Genomic DNA, 20,267 nt, shown 5'->3' with positions numbered 1-20,267 from the left:
ATATCTCACAAAAGGAGATAAAGGTCAAAATTCGTAGAGCCAAGAAAGGAAGGAAAAAACACCTAAAATTCTTTGCTGTATAGATCTGTTTTTGATTTTAGGAACCTCAAATTGTCATACAATGAGTGATTTCTGAAGTGGGTTTTCAGGGATACAGAGAAATGAGGTTATTGAAAAAAGAGATTTTTGATGAATGGGTTCCGTTGATAACAAGTTTTGTTCCAGAAACATTACTCGAGCTATCAAAAAACGAGTTAACTGAAGAACTCAGTTTGGTTTGGAACATATTAAGAAGCTCATTCATAGCTCCGGTACTAAGAATACTAGTTTACACATGTCTGGTTATGTCAATTATGTTGTTCACCGAGAGATTATACATGTCACTAATCATACTCTACGTCAAACTGTTCGGTCGGAAACCCGAAAAGCGGTACAAATGGAAACCAATTACGGACGTCGACGGGAACAATGGCGGCGGCGATAGTAGCAGCGACGTTGAGAAAGGTACATCATCAGATTACCCGATGGTTCTTGTTCAGATCCCAATGTACAACGAAAAAGAGGTTCATTTGATTCTTTCTTCTTCTGCTGCAATTTTTAATTGGCTCTACTCTTCTTTCAAGGGTACTCTTTTATATAGTTAATGCTTGAGAATAGGATCAACTTGCCAATTTTTGTGGAGAGCCATATTAGTATCTGTTTGGTTGCAACTTGCAAACAATCTAGTACTCCCTTGAATCTCTTGCTTGCACTGCGCCATGCCAAATGGACCCTAAAACCGATAAATGAGTCAACTACTCGAGATATCCATAAACAGCTGTGTGGCTGCCATGAAATGTGCTACCCACCACATTCACATTGTCTATTAACTTTGCTTTTCTTCTATTGCAACTATGTATTGACAAAGCTGGGGATTATTTTAATGGGGATGGCATTAAACAATTGTGTATTTTGAAAGGAAGAAATTTTTTTGGATGTGTGCAGGTTTATAAGATGTCAATTGGAGCTGCATGTGGACTTTCATGGCCACCGGACAGGATTATAATTCAAGTCCTTGATGATTCTACTGACCCTATTGTCAAGGTTTTCATCTCTCCTATGTTCATGTATCCAAAACATTTCATTGAGGTTTTCTCCAAAACAATGGCATGGCATTGTTTGAAATGTTAAGTGTAACATGGTACTAATGACTGTTTTTGAGAACTAAATTTGGTATTGTTGGGAATTTGATAGGATTTGGTACAAATAGAATGTCAAAAATGGGCAGATGAAGGGATCAACATCAAATATGAGATTAGAGATAATCGAAATGGGTATAAAGCTGGAGCTCTTAAAGAAGGTTTCAAATGCAGTTACGTTGAGGCGTGTGATTTTGTTACAATCTTCGATGCTGATTTTCAACCTGATCCGGACTTCCTCCACAAAACCATTCCGTATTTTATACACAACCCTGAAATTGGTCTAGTTCAAGCGCGATGGGAATTCAGTAAGTTAGCTTTGCCTCCTATTCATACTTTCTAGTTTGAGCTGATGTTACTGTTGGAGGCTGCAAGCCTGCAACTTTGGTATTACCCAGGGACAATAGTTAAGCTCATGGGTGATAAAGACTTAATGAAATATGTGTTAAGGGATGATATGATATGTTTTTTCACGCAGCGAATGCGCGCGAATGTATAATGACAAGAATTCAACAAGTGTCTTTGAACTTCCATTTTAAGGTGGAACAAGAAGTTGGGTCCTTTACATATGCCTTCTTCGGTTTCAATGGCACTGCTGGAGTTTGGAGAATTGCAGCTATTAACGAAGCTGGAGGGTGGAATGGACGCACAACGGTTGAGGATATGGACCTGTCTGTCCGTGCCAGTCTCAAGGGATGGAAGTTCGTCTATGTTTCTGATATCAGGGTACCATATTCTATCCCTGTAAACCCCAAAACAGCTTACATCCATATGAATTGACATTCCACTTTACCAATGAATAGTTTGTCTAATTTTAAGGTTAAATGTGAACTGCCAAGCACTTTCAAAGCTTTTCGTTATCAACAACATAGATGGTCATGTGGACCTGCTAATCTATTCAGAAAAATGTTCATGGAGATCATCAGGAGCGAGGTAAGTTACGTTAGGTTTCCGTTTTACTTTACTTTTTAATACGTCCCTCTATTGACAAACAAATGTATAAACATTACGCTGCCTGCAGAAAGTAAGTTTGTGGAAGAAGATTCATGTGATATATAGCTTCTTCTTAGTTCGAAAGATCATAGCTCACATTGTGACCTTCTCCTTTTACTGCGTTATAATTCCTACGTGCGTTCTATTTCCTGAAGTCGTAATACCAAAATGGGGTGCTGTTTATATACCCTCTGCCATAACTATTCTCAATGCTGTTGAAACACCACGGTAAATTCAATTTTATATACAATCAGTGTACAGTGACCAACACTTAGAATCTGCTTGCGCTGCTACTTTAACTGTACTCTTTCTTCAAATGTGTGCAGGTCTATCCACCTACTTGTTTACTGGATTCTTTTTGAAACTGTCATGGCTATGCATCGTAGCAAAGGAACAGTTATAGGTCTACTGGAAACAGATAGAGTGAACGAATGGGTTGTAACAGAGAAATTAGGAGATGCTCTACTCAAATCCAAAAGTTCGGATAATCTACCAATTAAACCATCAGAGAAACCTCCACTGTTAGAAAGGTAAAAGAACACTCTTAAACTAGGAACTCCTAGATGCTTCAACACAACAATGCAATGTTAAGGCGGCATAGGTCACAAGTCATGACCTAGATAGCCTAATTTCTGACACTGACCCCAGTTTGTACACTCATACTTAAATGCATATCTGACGATTAATTCACATTTCTTTCCTTTGCCATTCTTATATAAACACAAACAGGATTTACTTGATGGAGCTCTTCATGGGCGGGTACATTTTCTTATGCGGATGCTATGATGTTGCATTTGGGAAGAACTGGTTCTTCATATACTTATATGCACAAGCCATGGCCTACTTTATTACTGGGTTAGGTTATGTCGGCACCCGCAAACCGAATTCATAGCAGGGGAAAGTGTTGAATAATGGTACACATCACTATTCTCATCATCTGTAAACATTCTCTATATCATCATTTCTCTAACACCATAAGCTCGTTAGATTTATTAATACTAGTTAGTATATCATATACTTCAGGATTAGACTAGCAAAGTAGGATAGATGGTGAAGTTTTCAGTTGCTTAGCTTTTTATACGATTCTTTCAACTATCAATTGTAATTGTGCACAAATATTAAAATTTTCATTATAAATAAAAATCATTCTTTGTGTAAAATTTATTTATTTCTTCAATTACTTAAGTTTATAGCAGATGAAACTGACTGAAAGTAGAAACAAAACCCAACAGAGATGCTTCAGAAATCTCACCAAATTACTACTGCTGCTGTTTTCAAATGCCCACATCTTTTTCTAAGTGGTGCTCGTGTAAGGCCTGAACAAAAAGACTACAAAGACTTCTATTTATTTTTACCAAAAGACTAAAAAGACTTCTATTTATCTTTTTCTAAGTGGTGCTCGTGTAAGGCCTGAACAAAAGGTACAGTTTGACATATAAGTATGCCTTCGTATATTTTAACAGCTGATCAGATACAATCAGGGGAACCTTGATTTTTCTGGCAGCAACAACAAAAAACTGGACAAAGCACAACAAAAGGTGAACATCTCTGGTATCAAAAACTACACTTGATAACTTCAAAAAAACTGCATGAGAAACAGTATAGCAACATTAACAAGTCCCCATTAGCACGACGGTTTCAAGGTTCATTGTTGGGACCTTCCTCTCCCTTCTCCTCTTTTGGATTGTCTTTTCCTGCCAGTAGATTTGGTGTTTTTGTTGGTGCTCTCCTCTGACCTATACCGATGCATCACAGTATCCACAGCGTTTTTTACAGCATAGAGGGTCAGTTTCTTGACCTCCAATTTGTCTTCCTTAGCTCCATGGTTCTGAGGGAGCAAACGAAACTCCTCAGCCAGCCGCATGCATTCAGGAACACTCTCAGGTGAAACAAAACTAACTGCAACGTTTGTACATGATTTTAAGTTCCTCACTTGGTGAGGACACCCAGCTGGAATGAGCACTGCCTCACCAAGTTCTTGCACAAAGGTCCATGGTTCAATTCCATATTCCTCCTTAAGCTTCCTTTTCTGATCAAAAGTCAAGTAGAATGACTGGTCGTGAATTGGGTGAATTACCTGTTCCACTCGAGAACAGTATATGTGTCTGAATTCCCAAGAATGCTTTCTAAGGTATTCCTGTAGCCTTGGAACATCTTCTCGGCGGAAGATATCCCAGAGAGCACCACCAGCACTGCTAGAGTGACAATCAGGCTCAAAAACATCACATTCTTTTCCCATTTCAGTAATGTTAACACTGCAGTTCCCGTTTCGATAAGTTTGTATGGTCAACCTTGACATACTCCTCATTTTCTTTTTTATCCTGGGCCATGTGCCTCTTTTTCACTGCTTTTATCTTATCAAGTTGTGTCTCTCTTAGAGATACCTCGTGTATGTGTGTCAGAATATTCACCACGTCAGACATGTTGCAATGAAGTTTGGTAACAGAATCACCTCGACCAAGCTCTTCAGCACGCCCATAAGCAATGTATGGCTTTGGACCTAAGTCTGGTTTCAAGGATTTTGGTGGCAGCTTGGTAGCAAGATTAAGAAATCCACGCGTCGGGTATATGTACTGTTGATAGGGTAAGGAGCTAACAAATTCAACACAATGTCACGGTAACAAGACCACATCTTTCAGTTTGAGCATCTCAGACCACATGTTTGGGAACATACGACCTTCTGAATAGCCTCTGAAAAAGTCAAATATCTTAACCTCAATCTCGCACCAATCCATACAATTCATAGCTTTCACATCTAAGCGACCTTCACCTTTCGCCACCCTCGGATTAGTAAACTCGCGCAATGCTTTACACATAACCAATGGCGCCCAGCTTAAGCCAGTGGTCAGTTCATTCACCTTGCGCACAATTACTGGCTCACCTTTGCACCAGTGCTTCTGGAAATGCTCCAGCTCCCCAAGTTGGATGTCTCTTGCAGTTGGACAATATAGATAGTTGTCATCCACTACTCGGGAAGCAGCTCTCCGCAAGTTATAGTTGACAATTTCTGCATCGGCAACTGGGTTGGAACAGGAGCACTGCTGTGTAGGAGTTGCTGAAACATCAAATATGTTGAATTGTGTTGCTATATCTTCCGCATGTTTTTCCAATTTAGATACCCAATTTTTTGGAAGGATACATTTCAGTTGTAGAACACCAGAACCACAAAATGCACAAGGGATGCTGCAATCATCCATGACTTTCCACTCAGACTTTAGCTTCACATGATCCTGTATCAGTAGGTTCAGGAATCATATCACTATGTTCTGGGTTCTGATCAATTGATTCAACGCATTTTTCTACTGAGAGTTTTGCTCTCGACTTTGCTGTACGGATTCCCTCTGTTGACAAACTTCACATTTACTTCCTCTCCACCCCCTTGAAAGGAACCATCACGGATCTCTCTGCAACAGGCAAGGCAAAGATCATACTTACAGTTTAGGCAGCTCCGGTGACAGTCCACCATAGAAGTTTTGCAATTGTTGCAATACATACGCTCACCGTCATCACAATTTGCACTCTCAATTTCTACTTGTGATGGTAGCCTCAACCTCCTTTTCATTTTCATCCTTTCTATTCCAATTCTGACCCTCTTTCTCTTCTTCACTAGTAGTACCCAAATTTACTACAAAACCCTCAGTTTCACCACCAGTACCCCCTCAGATTTCTTCTTCGTTACCAAAATCTCTTCTTCCTGAACCTTTCGATTCCAATTTCGACCTTCTTCAAACCACTTAGTTTCACCACCATTACTACTCAAATCCCCATCATCTGCCTCTTTAACTTTCTTCTGCATCTTAGAATCGAGATCTTCTTCCCCATTCTCTCTACCTTTGATTGTTGGAATTCCACCAGTTCGTTTTCTATTTCTTATTCTCATTTTTAACCTAATCTCCGTCTTTCACAAAATTCCCTCTTGTTTTTTTTGTTTTTCGCTCTTGGGGTTTCCTTAGTAAGTGGGAAAAGGGGTTTATTAAAAATAATTAGGGATTTTGATAAATTCAGAAATTTGGAAAGTTATTTAGACTTATCTCGCCCAAACTGGAATAATAGAAGATACTTTGACTTATTTATGGTCACACAGGATATTTTCCTTAATTGACCAAAACCATAATAATATATATGGCCATTATCTCTCGAAAGGGGTAAGGGTGTTTTATATAGGGTGTTTTATACACCTAATTACGGGTTTTGAAATTTGAATTTTGAATCAGGAGTTAATTATCCCGCCATTTTGTGTCTTCAGATGTGACATCGGATTCCTATACCAGCAAGGCTTGTTTTCCGTCGATGGAGAGACAAAATAGAAAAAGTAGGGCACCATTGGCTCAGATTTTGTATTTTGTAGCATGCCTTGCTGTGAATTTTTCAATTTTTTTTATGAAGACGTGCAAAACATCATGCGATGCTATGTCCCTCTCTCCCTCACATATCATCGAATAAATCAATCCAGAGATATATTTTTTTTGCTAAGGTTTACTCTTATCGGGAGTCAAGATTTAAGATTCAACATTTATCATACCAAATACCGGCAATGATTTTGCGTTGTGACCAGGATGAGTATGGGCCGGTATGGACCGATTTTAACTTTATTCGTATCCAATCCAATACATTATGGATTTCAAATTTGGCATCCTCATCCAATCCAACATCCATCGGATTTGTATTCCAATGGATGCACGGATGAACGGATTGGGTGTGGATAATCCAATGGATTTGTGTTAGTTAAAATTTATAATGAAAAAATAAAGTCTGTTTAGATGACTTTTTATAGAACCTATACATTTTATATATGTAAATAAATATAGAAGTGCCATGGACAAAACTCCAAGTAAACACCTAAATATTCTAAAACTATCCATATAGTTTCTAGAAATTATATAAATGCCCTTAATCTAACGGATATGGATGTCCAACGGATTTTCAAGGTTGCATCTGGTCCAATCCGTAACCCGTTGGATTTCAAGAATTCCATCCGCGTCCAACCCAATAGCGGACGGTCCGGGCATCCATCCGCACAAATACGGTTGGTCCGGTTAAATCCGCGGATTACGGATAATATGCTCACCTGTAGTTGTGACAAAAGAAGTTGTTTCTAGCAAATCATTTGGTGCATGACCGAGTCAAAGTGGTGAGAGCGTAAAATGGTTGGTCCCCATAACGATTCCCTCAAAACCCATAATAGACTCGGTTTTCTCATATTTCTTTTTTTTGTTCTCCTTTTCTAAGAAAAAACTTGAATTTGAGCTGGATTACAGTTCGGAAAAAAGAATAAGAACAAATTTGTGTGAAAGTACTCGAATTTTATTTCAAATTATATTATCTTTACTTCTAGACATTTGAAGCAACACCAATAGGCTAAGTCTGCTACTCTCTTTGTTAGCGAGGTAAAAATCAATGCTCAATTAGATTCCCAAAATGTTTTTGATAAGATAATGAGTATGTTTGACTATCTTATCTTATGATGAGATTCATGTGTAGAGATCTTATTGGAAAGAACGTGAAACCTCAGTCATAGATTAAAACGTCTCTGATCTAGTTTAATGATAGTTTCGGAGATTTCGACCCTAATTTTGATAATGGTGATGCATTCAAAGGCTCGATTTAGAATGAAAATAAAGATTTTGGAAGGTGGGTTGTTTTCTGTTTCTTCTAGTACTTTTGGAGTTTTTTGAAACTGTATGAATTTAGATATTTCTTGGTTGAAGTTTGTTCTGTTTTTTTTTTTTGCTATCCGAAGGTTCTGAATTGCTTCTTTGTTGACTTTGCTATTTATTTATTTTATTTTATTTTATTATTTTTATTTATTTTATTTGATTTTTATCTTTGATATCACTCGTGGTGAAATCTTTGTTTTATTGGATTTTTCCCTTCTAGTTTTTTTTAAGCCATATGTGCCAGATCGGTGTAATTTTTGGGGCCATATAGAAAAGAGAAAACCAATATTTTCAAGCTTTACATCATTCATCAGAAATGTTTACAATGACAATAAAAATGCTAGCATCCACATCAGTATTGTCGGCTTATGCTTCATTTGTTGGCACAATGATGTTCGTATGGTAGACTGCTAATGAAAAAAACAAACTCTTGGACATACTTTTAAATCGATTTTATATCACATTTTCGCTATTAATCTTTTTCTTCTTATTTTCGCTACTCAAGAATTCGATGGTATGTGTTTGACCAAATATTACGAAGATTTGGAGATTTTGTTGCATAGTAAAATAGATCCACCTATAAATCGTCTTAGAATTAGCAAAACCCGGAGAGATAAAAATGTTTCAACATGAAACAAGGTAAAGAAATTATGGATGTATTTGAAATTGAGAAACTTTAAATTTAATTAAAGGTACAATTATCGAATAATGACTCGGACTTTAGTAGCTCTTTACAGCAAAAAAGAGTCAAAGAGAAACAACTTAACCAACTAAAAAACTCGACTTAACTCAGACGAGATTATGGTGAACCAGAATATTAATTTTAACTGCTAACAACTAACATAAATAATACCTACTTGCTATTGCTAGAAAATTAACCTGGTAAAACTATATAAAAAATGGTTTCTTAAATTTACTCCTCCTTGATCCTTATATTTGCCTTCAAGCAATACTCTAGATGAACAAGAAGCTTGAAAACAACATATTACCTATACCAAATCAAACAAGAATGGACAAACTCGGTCGCCCGTCAAAATGGTTTGGATGAAGAATCGTCCAAATCGGAGAATTGATTGACTTTTTTTTTGCATATTAGTACTGAAAAATAACAGTTAAGATTAACAAAATTATCTAAGAGTGATCTAGGTGGAAAAAAAGAAGCAAAATACATAAAAACTAGAATGCCAACAAAACTAAGAAAAATCATATTTTTATTTGTCATGAATTTGAATCACATCAAACTCTCCCAATAAATTGGGTTTTGGGTTTGCTTCCAAAAGAGTGTTTCTGTGCGGTAACATGCCAAATAAGGAGGTCCATATGCACTAAAATTTTGCTGCGGTATATATGGAAAGGCTAGTTGGTTATTTGAGATTTTTCCCTATACGAGTTAAAAATTTAAGATATCAAAATTGTTTTACATGCGGAGAATAAAACCGAGACTTATCACGTGCGAGGAGTGTGCGGGACTCATTTCTTAAAATCAAACTCATTACGAATCCAAATACTTGAACCGCTTCCTCTCAACCCTAGATTTTCTCTCGTATTTTTTGACACAACAATTCACGGTGAATGCCGAATCATATCTAGATTAAACAGATTATTTGAATATGAACTTCATTCAATGCCATTATAATTTTTTTTTAAAAGATACCTGTCTCAAAAATAAATAAATAGCATTTTTAACACCAAGAGAATCAAAGTATAGAAGTACGCATGGCAAACATCCTTAAGATCTATAGTGGAAAAATATCTTATCACCTTTTACCCGGGTTTTTGAATTAAGAATTATTGAGATTTTGATAGACTTTTAATATAAGAGATTTTCTACAAACACAGATATCTCGGTAGATTCTATAGGAGCTTATAGTGATTTGCAGAAAGGGGAATCTTGAAGAGTCTCTATGAATTCTTTGAGACACAATATATGTAAGTTTTTATCTTACCAATTTACGACGTTTTCCTTCAAAGGAATGGAGTAGATACTCCTAGATGGCGCCCATCAAACAATGGCATGTTTCCTACTCAATCTCTTTATAAGGCTATTCAAGATATTCCAAGTGAAACTAGAATCTGTAAATGCGACAGAATTTGGTCTCTATAAACAGCCCCTAGGATTCTAATTTTTGCCTATAAATGTATACAAGATATGGTTCCCACTGTTAGGAGTGTGGTTTGCTTCAAACCACATTCCTTTCCCCCTAGTAATGTACTTTTGCATATCTGTTAAGCAATAGATTGCAACTTAGAGCGAAGATGAAATGGAAAAGTGCTACTACAACATCTGAAAGCCAGGTGCCACTGATTGAGGACTCTCCCGCACACTTATATGCAAATTGATGGTATGTAAGGCTCAAAAGCATTACAAGGATAACAACGACTGGAAGGCCCTACCTTTACTTGCTCTTATGAAGGAAATGTCCAGAATCTTATTGTTTTAATTAGTTGTAGTAAATCTGCTAATCATGTGGTATCTCCCTGCCAAACAAGCTACCCACTTAGTTGTATTTTCGATCTCCTAGAGCTGAAGGCTCAAACTAGCCGTATCAGATGGATCAAGATGTAATACTCTTTTATTCCAATCGAATCTAAATTTTATTATCAAAATAAAAAATTACAAAAATTCGTTATTGCATATACCTTTAAAACCACCAAAACTATTACAATTTGTGTTATTTATGCATGTATAATCATTATATATAAACATATTCAAGAATTTAATCCCTTTGTTATATAATATCTCAACGCACTAACCCGACCTCTGTAATCATATGTTTTTATAATAAGTTGTCATATATACAAACACATTTTCACTATTTTTTTCCATAACTTAACTAGTTATATGTAATGTATGATAGACGAATAATATGTTAATACTAGCAAAAGTGTAAATCAATTTACATGCAACTTACAAGATTTGATTTAGTATAATATAAAGTAGTTTAATAAAGTAAAATAAAATCAAAATTAGTTTAGAGATCTCCTAAAATATCAATTGTCTTGCAGAGATTTTTCTTATGCAATTTTTTAAGGATAGTTTCACCTAAGCCATCAAAAACAGAATAAAAGAGATTTTGAAAAAACTACTTAGCCAATTTCTTTTGTGATTCTTAATTAAAAATTATCTATAGAGCAAACAATCTATAGATCCAATTATATTCTTGGACAGAATCAGGAAAACTCTGTAGATGTTATAACTAGTGCGACATGAATTTGATTGTATCTCTTTTTGGCCTGCCTAAGTTTTTGTATAAAAGAAAAGAAGTATATTGCAGGTAAAGTGAGTTAGTTCCCCATTAGCAGTATGTGTGATTTTTTTACTTCTCAATGGCGTAAATATTTTATTTTTCAAGGTACTTTGTTGTTGAAACAAACGTTCAGGATATTCATTTGATTTGATATACATGTACCATGACTTAACCGACTCACGAACGACTTTTGTTTTGTACTTTGTACACCTACTTGCCATGTCAATTAAATCCTTTGAATAATCTTTAAAACACCATAGACATATTTGACCACTTGATTGTGCTTCGAGTTAAGTCTTCAGTGTTTATGAAAATGAATATTGAGCTTATAAGTTCAAATTGGCTAGTTTCGGCTAACCACCTTGAACATAGTCTTTATACACAGTTCGAATGTATATCTTATTTACGTCAAATATATTTCAAAGATTCATCTAAAGGTGAATATTGATTTCTTGGTTCCAAAGTTATCTTAGCTTAAACCTAAAGCAACCTATTATTTGAAAGTTTATAAAAGGGCCGAGAACCTCAAGCAACTGGGATCTTTGAATCCCGACACTACTTTTCTTGGTGTGTCCTAGTTGTAACTAGAGTTGTTCTCTTCCTAAAAACTTTTTAGGGTTTATCGACTAAAAAGATTTCGTAGGAATTTGTGAAGCCAAGATCTGATATTTTTTATCTTGATAGGTTGAGTATCCTGATCTTGTTTGATTGTTGAGCTGCTCATTTGAACAATATAGATATAAATCACCAAAGTTCTCTTCATATCAAACTTTGTCAATTCCACAAGTTTTATACTTGTGAGGTGAATAATAATCTAGGCTGCACTTCGGGTAACATAAGTCCGGATTTGGTTCACAGACTTGGTTCAGTAAATGTTCTAATTGTGGGAGTTATGAGATATAAACTCGCCGTATAATTCCTTGATTGAGATTCATTTAGTTGAGCTCTCGGAATTGTATTGGGTGTTGTCCATACGGATTGCCTAAGATAAAGTTAGTGGTGTATTTTGGTACCCCCACATTTTCATCAAGAAATAATGAACATGGGAACTTATAAATGGTTTAAATATCCATGCTTTTCGAGATGATTGGATCCATGATATGTATGAGTTAGTGTATCTTAACTACCCTAATCCTGATTATATGGTTATAGTGATTTTATTGACACTTCTACTAGAAGCTTTGATCATGATTTTGTGGATGCTTTTTTCACCCCAAATAATAACAATAAGATTCTTAATACTGGAATCCCAGTTTCAAATTCTGAATGACTGATTTGACCTCATACTAAATCTGACACTTCCTTAGTTAAGTCATGTCATAATATATCATATTTCGGACAACTAATAATAATGCAAATATGTTAGTAAATGATCCAATTTATAAAACCATTTGGGGTTTGCCTGTTATTCCTAATCTTCAGTTGTTTTATGGAAAAGCTATGAAAATATCATTCCCTTTAAAGACAGAGTTGGTAGATGTAATGCTACCCATAACCTTATTTCCAACATTTTCCAAACTAATGTAATTGAAACCACTGAGCATATTATTTTGCACTGTGATATTGTTGTCTATATGTGGAACTCAATCCATCAGGGATTCACATTCAACAGTATCAAAATTCTGCAACCACTATCAAAGATCGACTGGGTAAAAAACCTTCTAGATAGCACTCTATACATGGATTGGAAATGTGATATTATCACAACTGCTTGATGTATATAGAGGCAAAAATGTACGCATGTTTTTCAAAACTTCAGCCTGAACAAAGATTCCACTGCTAGGCGTGTTATTAGGTTAACTAACGATATGCAACAGGATACTAGTGCCCCCTTTAGTATGCAGGTTGGTGTCACAACCCCAAATGCATTAAGACATCCTAGAAATGAAACTAATTACCTCAACATTTCATGTTAATTTTCTGTAATGCTTCTTATGATATAAATACTAACCGAGCAGGGATTGATATTGTGGCTATTAATATAACATGCACCTACGAGGAATGCAAAATTCATCTGGAAATAAAAATAGATGCTGAGGAAGCTGAGAGTTTAGCGATTTGGGAGATTAATTGGACAAAAAAAAGGATGGATAACATTTGTATTCCCAGTGATTTCAAGAATGTTATTTCCTATTAATCAATGCCAGACCAGTTGGTACAACATCACTATTCTGGATGACTGCTCCTTAGTATTAGAGTCTTTTCAATTTTTTGAATTTCAAAAAATTCAAAGAAATTTCAATTCGCTGGCTGATAAAGCAGCCAAGCATTGTAGGCAGAACAAAGTAACAGGTGAATGGTTGTCTTATCAGCCTCACTTCGTTATTCAAAACTCTGTACTTTGTTCCAATACACCCCTGAGTTTAATTTTCAAATTGGTTATAACCACTTATAAATCTCAAAGTTAAACCCTATATTATTGAGGATCATTTATTAGCTAGAAAGTAACATTTCTGCAAAATGTATAAACCTTTTTATAAATAAAAGTCTAAATTATACCTCCACGAAAGATTCTTAACACCACACTATTGGAGATGTTCTCGAGCAACGTTTATTTACCGAGATGTTCTCATTATTCCGGAAAAAATTGGTTTAAACAAAAAATTACCTTCATGTTTTGAAAAAAGAACTCTTGACTTTCACTCTTTTCTGAATAGACCGGAATAATTGGGGGCCAGGACACATTTTATACCCACACCCAAAAATATATGGGTCTTCCAAAAATGAGGGTTAAATACCTATTTTATCCTTCTCTAATAACTAAACCTAAAATCCTAATACTAATCGAGTGAGGCCCCATTCTATTTTCAAAACAGAACTCTTCTTCTTCTCCTCCCATCTCCTCTCTCTGCACCTCCATCTTCTTCATTAACGACTCGAAGGAGATTTTTTTTTTCAATCGATTCTTCGCGTAATCGTCGATTAATTTTAATCGACGATTAACGATTAACTTCTTATACAAACATGGATCGTACAAAGAAGACCGCTAGAAAGGCAAATCAAATACCTAATATGGTAGATGCAGTTAATGCAGCGAAGCAGCATCAGAGACTGAGCAAAAAATCTAATCATCCGGTGAAGGAAATGGCTCCAATCAGAAGGTATGTTCACTATAACCCCCAACTGTAACTTGGGTTTATGTTTAATTTGATGTTCTACTGAAAAATTAGGGTTTGAATCGGGAAAATAAGATTCTCAGAAATTGAGTCGTTAATCACTAGGTTTTATTTCTTAACAATTTTGCGGATGCATGTAAATTTCATCAAAAATCATTAACCATTAGGGTGGCGGAGAAAACGATCCTTGCTGTAATTTTTTTTAGAGGTTAGAATCGTTAACAAATATTTTTTCTTCTTAACGATTTTTGATCTGCATGTTAAGTTAATAAAAAATCGTTAACCATTAGTAATATGTGAAAACGACTCTAATTAGGTTGTGTGCTAGTTTCTATAGACGACCCTTTTTATTCATCAACGACTATATGATATTCCTAAACACATATCTGTCCCAAATAATGAAAGGGTCGTTTATTTTTAAAAAGAATTCTGACGACCCTATGGTATGCCTAAACACATCTCTGTCCCAAATAATGAAAGGGTCGTTTATTTAAAAAAAAATCTGACGACCCTTTGATATGGCTAAACAGACCTCTGTCCCAAATAATGAAAGGATCTTAAGTGGTCTAAATCCCTTCATCTGCCTAACTTTATCCATCTGATGTGGTTTCAACCAAGCATATGCAGGGTGTCCATATAAACTTGTGGGTGGAGGATGGTTGTGACGACCGTCCAGAATGCTATACAATCGGAATAGATCGGCTTCATGGCGTCTTTTGAAATCAATCCTGAACAAGCATTCACATTTCTTCGAATTTGTTGTATAGACCCTAGTCGTCTTCTTCTCATACTTGTAATTCTTGCCTTTGTGACTTTCTCCCTTCTTACCCGCTCTCTCGCATACCATTTCCATCTTGTTACCATCGACGTGTCTACTTTGAACAACCACACACATCTTCTCTTTTGCCTTAGGGATAAGACATTCCTTGATGTCATCCTTGGTTTCCCATGTCTACATTGAGCAAACAATTAAATTAGACAACCATGATATCACTAATAAAATTATTTGAATATATAAATATATCGACTCGGTTAAGGTAAACGTACCAAATCAATCATATAGTGTTGGGAGGTATACGGACCCAATGTAGATACGGGTTCTGGCTGGGAGCATTGTCGAACTACCAACTAAAAAAAAAACACAAAACCATTAAATTAGAGGGCCGTCAAGATATTATATGCAGATCAACGACACCACATAAAGTCGTCAACAAATCTTTTGCAGATTAACGACTTTGGTTCATCTTACATTAGAGTCGTCAATCTGCTAAAATGACAATTGCCGACACTTTAACAAAGGTTGACGACTCTCCATGTACACTAACGACTCCTGATAAATATATATACACCATTTTGCTCGGTTTTCTTCTAGAGTCGTAGGGTTATATATGTCCAACCTGACGACGAAATATACTGAGTCTAAGAGTCGTTTAGTTGTAAACGAATTTTAGTAACGACTCATGATAGTATTTGCATTTATTGGAGAATTTAACTCAACCAAATGTGGTTGAGGCAGTTGGGTCTCTCAATTTTATAAATAGAGACCCATATCTCACCTCTTCCTTATCAAAACCCTAATTATCAACCTTCTATTCTCCTTCTCAAAACCAGAGCAAACACTATGACTACTCCCTACACTTCCGAAGAGAATTGCGCCATTGCGAGAGCTTGGTTGACAGTCACAAACCACTTTGAAAGTCTAGACAAAGACATTGATCAAACATTGGATGCTTGGTGGAACCGTGTATTCATCATTTTTGTGGCATTAGACGGAAATCGCAACTCAAGGTCTTTGAAACAAGTCAAGGAACGCTTCAAGGAGATAAAATTCAAGTGTGATGTTTTGAAAAGAGAATTAACGGCCGTAAAGGAAGCCTTTCCGGATATGCTGAGTGTTATAAGAGTAAGTATTTAAACAAGACGTATAACTTATCCAAAGCTTTGATCGATACTAACTAAGTATGTTTGCGTTTGGTTTTCAGATGAAGAAGGTGTATGCATACTACGAGCTGCTTTGTGGGAAAAATTTTGAGTTAGACGATTGCTACTTTATCTTGAATGGAACCATGTATAATTACAGGCTTTATGATTGAGTGTAAAAGTGTATCATTATCATGTATTATATTTAACCCTATGAAAGATGTATGACTTTTACAATTCAATGAAATGGTTCTATGAAATCAGAAATTATTAAAAAAAAAAATTGAGTCGTCAATATTAGAGATGTATAAAAAAACGACTCTCATTTAATATGAAAGGGTCGTCCGTATATAGTAATGCTTAACTAACGACCCTTAGAGTGATAGCTACAGAGAGTAAAAGGTTTTTTAGTCGTTCGGTTCTAAATATATAGAGTTAACGACTCTATATGACCTAAAAGATGGAGTCGTCATCTTTTAGGAACCTCATTGACGATTTTTCATAACTGAACAATGGAGTTGTTTATTTTGGTGCCAATTCATTGACGACTCTACAGGGTCGTTAGTTAATTATACTCACGACCTAACGACCCTCACACTAAGTTGTTGCATAGTGAGCATGAATCGACCACTTGGAGCACCATTCATGCGATTTGAAGAGTATAGGAAGTTTACCTGATTGTTTAGAGCTTGGGGTTCCTCATTTTGAGTGTTGGTTCCTTCATTTTGAGCAATGGGATCTTCATTTGCACCATTGTTCATAGCTTTCCTCTATCAACATCTCCTCATCAAACATCCGATCCGTATGCTTAGTTGAGACAATCTTGCCATCAACGCAATCATTGTTGTTATTTGAAGCTTCACCAACATCATTTCCTCCACGAGAATCACTCATTTCAAATAACCCTAAGTTTTCCCCCAAAACTCAACTTCTTCTTCTCCACAACACAAAAACACAATTCTTCTTTTATCAAATTTTTATCCCTAAATCTGATTTTAGTCTACCCAAATTAATTAACAACTAATCAACACTCAATTAACACCAATAATCCAGGGATAGTTTAGCCATTTCTAAAAAGTGGGATAAGGGATAACTACCGATTACTATTTCATGACCTTTTTTGTCTTGTAACTAGAGGTCCCCAATTACTATTTCAGGGCCCCCAATTCATCCCTGCAGAATAACTCTTTACTTTCACTCTTATTTTCTGAATAAGAACTACGATTTTGGGCATACTGAAATCTTTCTGGGCATATTGAATAAAGACAAAAAAGGTTGTGAAATAGCAAATTCAGATAACCCCTTAACCCAATTTTTTTTAATGAAAAATCTGCCCTTTACGTATTAGTGTTAGTAATATTGATTAGTGATTAAATATTTTGTTTAGTGATTAAGATAATTTTCAGAATTATAAAGGTTGTTTAGATGAAAAATTTTGGAGAAACAAAATCAAAGTTTTTATTGAGAAGGAGAGAAAGAGAAGGAGAAAGTGAGAAAATTTTAATTTTTGATTCAATGGAGGATGAGGAGGGTCATAATTCATCTAAAAAACCTAGGAAAATACACATCAACTACACCAATGATTCCCAAATGGCTGATTTCTTAGATTATGAGAATGATTTTACACCCACTCAAACTCAAGCTCAAACTCAAGATGATGATTTTTATGAGCCAAATCCTGATGATGAAGACATTGATGAGGAACCCAATGCTTTTGATACATAGGTACACTTCTATTGTATGCTTAATCTCACTTTTATAGCTCTTAATTATCAAAATTTAGGTTTTTTGGATCATGGTTCAGCGAAACAGGTTGAGGTTCGGCTCATATCTATGAGCCGAATCTACACATTGATGAACGGTTCGGCTTATATGGAAGTTTCATAGTAAGCCGAACAACATCCTGAATAGCCCGGAAAAAAACACAATTACTGGTTCGGCTTATATTTCGCAAATAGTATGAGCCGAACATCAATTTGTTATTTTTTGGGTTAAAATATTGCTATTGGTTCGGCACATATTGAGAATATCGTATAAGCCGAAACCTCTAAATGTTTATAGTTCGGCATATAATATGATTATCGTATGAGCCGAACATAAATTTTTAATTTTTGGGTTGAAATATTTTTATTGGTTCGGCACATATTGAGAACATCGTATAAGCCGAAACCTTTAAATGTTCAGGGTTCGGCACATACTATGATTATCGTTTGAGCCGAATATTTCTATTATTTTTCCTTTCAAGTATTTGAACCTTGTGATATTCTTTGTAGATCGTACCCATGGAAGATCAACCTGATCCAGTAGACATAATTCACGAGGATACCAAGGATCACTTCCAAAATGATTTGGTATGTAAGAACCTTTTGTTTAACTTAATGTTGTCGGAATATTCCAAAGTTTTGGAATGAAACTTTCTAATTACTTGTTTTGGAATGAACGCAGAGATGGAAAACTAAACCGAAAGTTCTGGATTGGCTTTAGGAACACGCGATGAAGATAAATTGTGTACTAGTTAAAGGACAACAAAGCCGATGGGATCGGTTTGAAATGATTTGTGAGCGTAGTGGAACCGGCGCTAGCAAGGTTAAAAAGGGTACTATATACGTTGGGAAGACCGGGAGAAATAATATGACGAAGACGAAGAAAAGAAATTGCCCTTTCAAGATCGTTTTCAACCTCAAGAATAAGTCCTTGAACAAAGAAGATCAATATTGGATAATGAATAAAGATATGGATTGTCGTCATAACCACCCACGTCCCAAAGACCTGCATGGACATGCGAAAGTAGCGCGACTCAAACCCGATGAGATGCTAGAAGTGGATAAAATGACACGAGCACGTTTGCCACCGTCTAGGATTCTTAGAAAATTGAAGGCGGACACAAGAATAACAAGTCTACTATGCAAACTATCTACAATGCAAGACAAAAGATTAGAAGACTCAATTTGCAAGGTAGGATGGTGATGCAACATGTAATGTGGTTAGGGGTGAAGAATAACTACGCTTTCCAAAAGAAGTTGTATGAGTTCGGTCAAGTCACACACCTTTTCCTTGCCCACCCGGAATGCGTCCAATTGGCTCTATGCTTCCCACAAGTTATTATATTGGATTGCATGTACAAGACTAATAAATATGAGATGCCGTTGATGAACATTGTGGGGCATACTTCGACAAAGGCACCGTTCACCGTGGCTTTTTGTTTATTGAAAAACGAAAATAAAGAGAGTTATGTTTGGGCATTAGAACAATTGAAGTTAATCTTCCGGGAGGGTGCTCTTCCTAAAGTGTTCGTATCCGATCAAGATTCATCGTTGATGTATAGTATTAAGAAGGTATTTCTGGATGCATTCAATTTTCTTTGTACGTTTCACATATGGTGCAATGTGAGGATAAAATGCCAATCGAAAATTCAACCACTTAAGTTGAAGGAATTAGAGAATATTGCTAAAATCCAACCGGAGGAGACACGAGTAAAGAAAAAGAAGGAATTCTTGAAATAATATGAACATAATGAGATGTTTTGGGATTCTTTCCAAGGCGAATGGGAAGCTTTGGTATGGTCAATGACCGGGGATGTCTACGAAGAAAATTTTAAAATGCTTATTAATCATTGGAAGACCGGCTACCCCGATGTCATTACTTACTTGGTCAAAGATGTGTTGGAACCTAATAAAGAAAGGTTCGTGTTTTTTTTCACAAATCGGCACAAACACTTCGACAACCAAGCCACAAGTATGGTAGAGTCGGCTCATTATCGGTTAAAGAAGAACCTTTTTGGATGTGTTGACAATTTTGTCACGGTTTTTGATGCAATTGATGAATATTTCAAAAGTGATGTTGTGAGAATTAAAGCCGCCTTCGAGCATAACCTTATGTTCAGGCACAAGAATTATGGTAGTAAATGGCTACGGGAATTAACTTGTAGAGTCTCACATCTAGAAAATGAATACATGACCGGAATCATGATTCCAGGCACAGGAAGAGTAAGAAAATGAATAATTTTCAAACTAGACAAGCCAACAAGGAACTATTGGGTAATAAAAGGGATCCATCCGGCGTTGACTACCATGATGCAACGATTGAAAAGGCAAAAAAGGAAATTGAGAAGTTGATGAAGGAGGAAGAAGTCAAAGTTCCAAAAAAAACGAGGTC

General features: G+C 35.9%; 1 protein-coding gene and 1 pseudogene across 2 annotated transcripts; one reads left to right on the top strand and one right to left on the bottom strand.

The window, feature by feature from the left end:
* Positions 1-54: 54 nt before the first annotated feature.
* LOC113323357 (glucomannan 4-beta-mannosyltransferase 9-like) lies at positions 55-3,317 on the top strand. 2 transcript variants are annotated; one of them, XM_026571648.1, is made up of 8 exons: positions 55-563; positions 985-1,083; positions 1,234-1,486; positions 1,657-1,904; positions 1,998-2,111; positions 2,200-2,399; positions 2,498-2,701; positions 2,901-3,317. In XM_026571648.1, exons 1-8 carry the CDS (start codon positions 162-164, stop codon positions 3,061-3,063), a joined length of 1,683 nt encoding a protein of 560 aa, XP_026427433.1. In that variant the 5' UTR covers positions 55-161; the 3' UTR covers positions 3,064-3,317. The 2 variants fall into 2 exon arrangements, with proteins under 2 accessions (XP_026427433.1, XP_026427434.1); XM_026571649.1 differs by having other exon boundaries at positions 353-504; positions 2,901-3,315.
* A 176-nt stretch (positions 3,318-3,493) lies between these two features.
* On the bottom strand, positions 3,494-6,084 carry LOC113323542 (annotated as a pseudogene).
* Between the last annotated feature and the right edge of the window lie 14,183 nt (positions 6,085-20,267).

Source organism: Papaver somniferum, chromosome 11 (genome assembly GCF_003573695.1).
Source record: "Papaver somniferum cultivar HN1 chromosome 11, ASM357369v1, whole genome shotgun sequence".
Taxonomy (NCBI): domain Eukaryota; kingdom Viridiplantae; phylum Streptophyta; class Magnoliopsida; order Ranunculales; family Papaveraceae; genus Papaver; species Papaver somniferum.
The sequence above is the reverse complement of the archived record's forward strand: the minus strand, read 5'-3'. Positions and strand labels throughout refer to the sequence as shown.

Coding starts and splice junctions, on each gene's coding strand:
- LOC113323357 (XM_026571648.1), top strand. CDS start 162: ATGAGGTTATTGAAAAAAGAGATTTTTGATGAATGGGTTCCGTTGATA. Junction 564..984: donor CAATGTACAACGAAAAAGAG/GTTCATTTGATT, acceptor GGATGTGTGCAG/GTTTATAAGATGTCAATTGG. Junction 2,702..2,900: donor AAACCTCCACTGTTAGAAAG/GTAAAAGAACAC, acceptor AAACACAAACAG/GATTTACTTGATGGAGCTCT.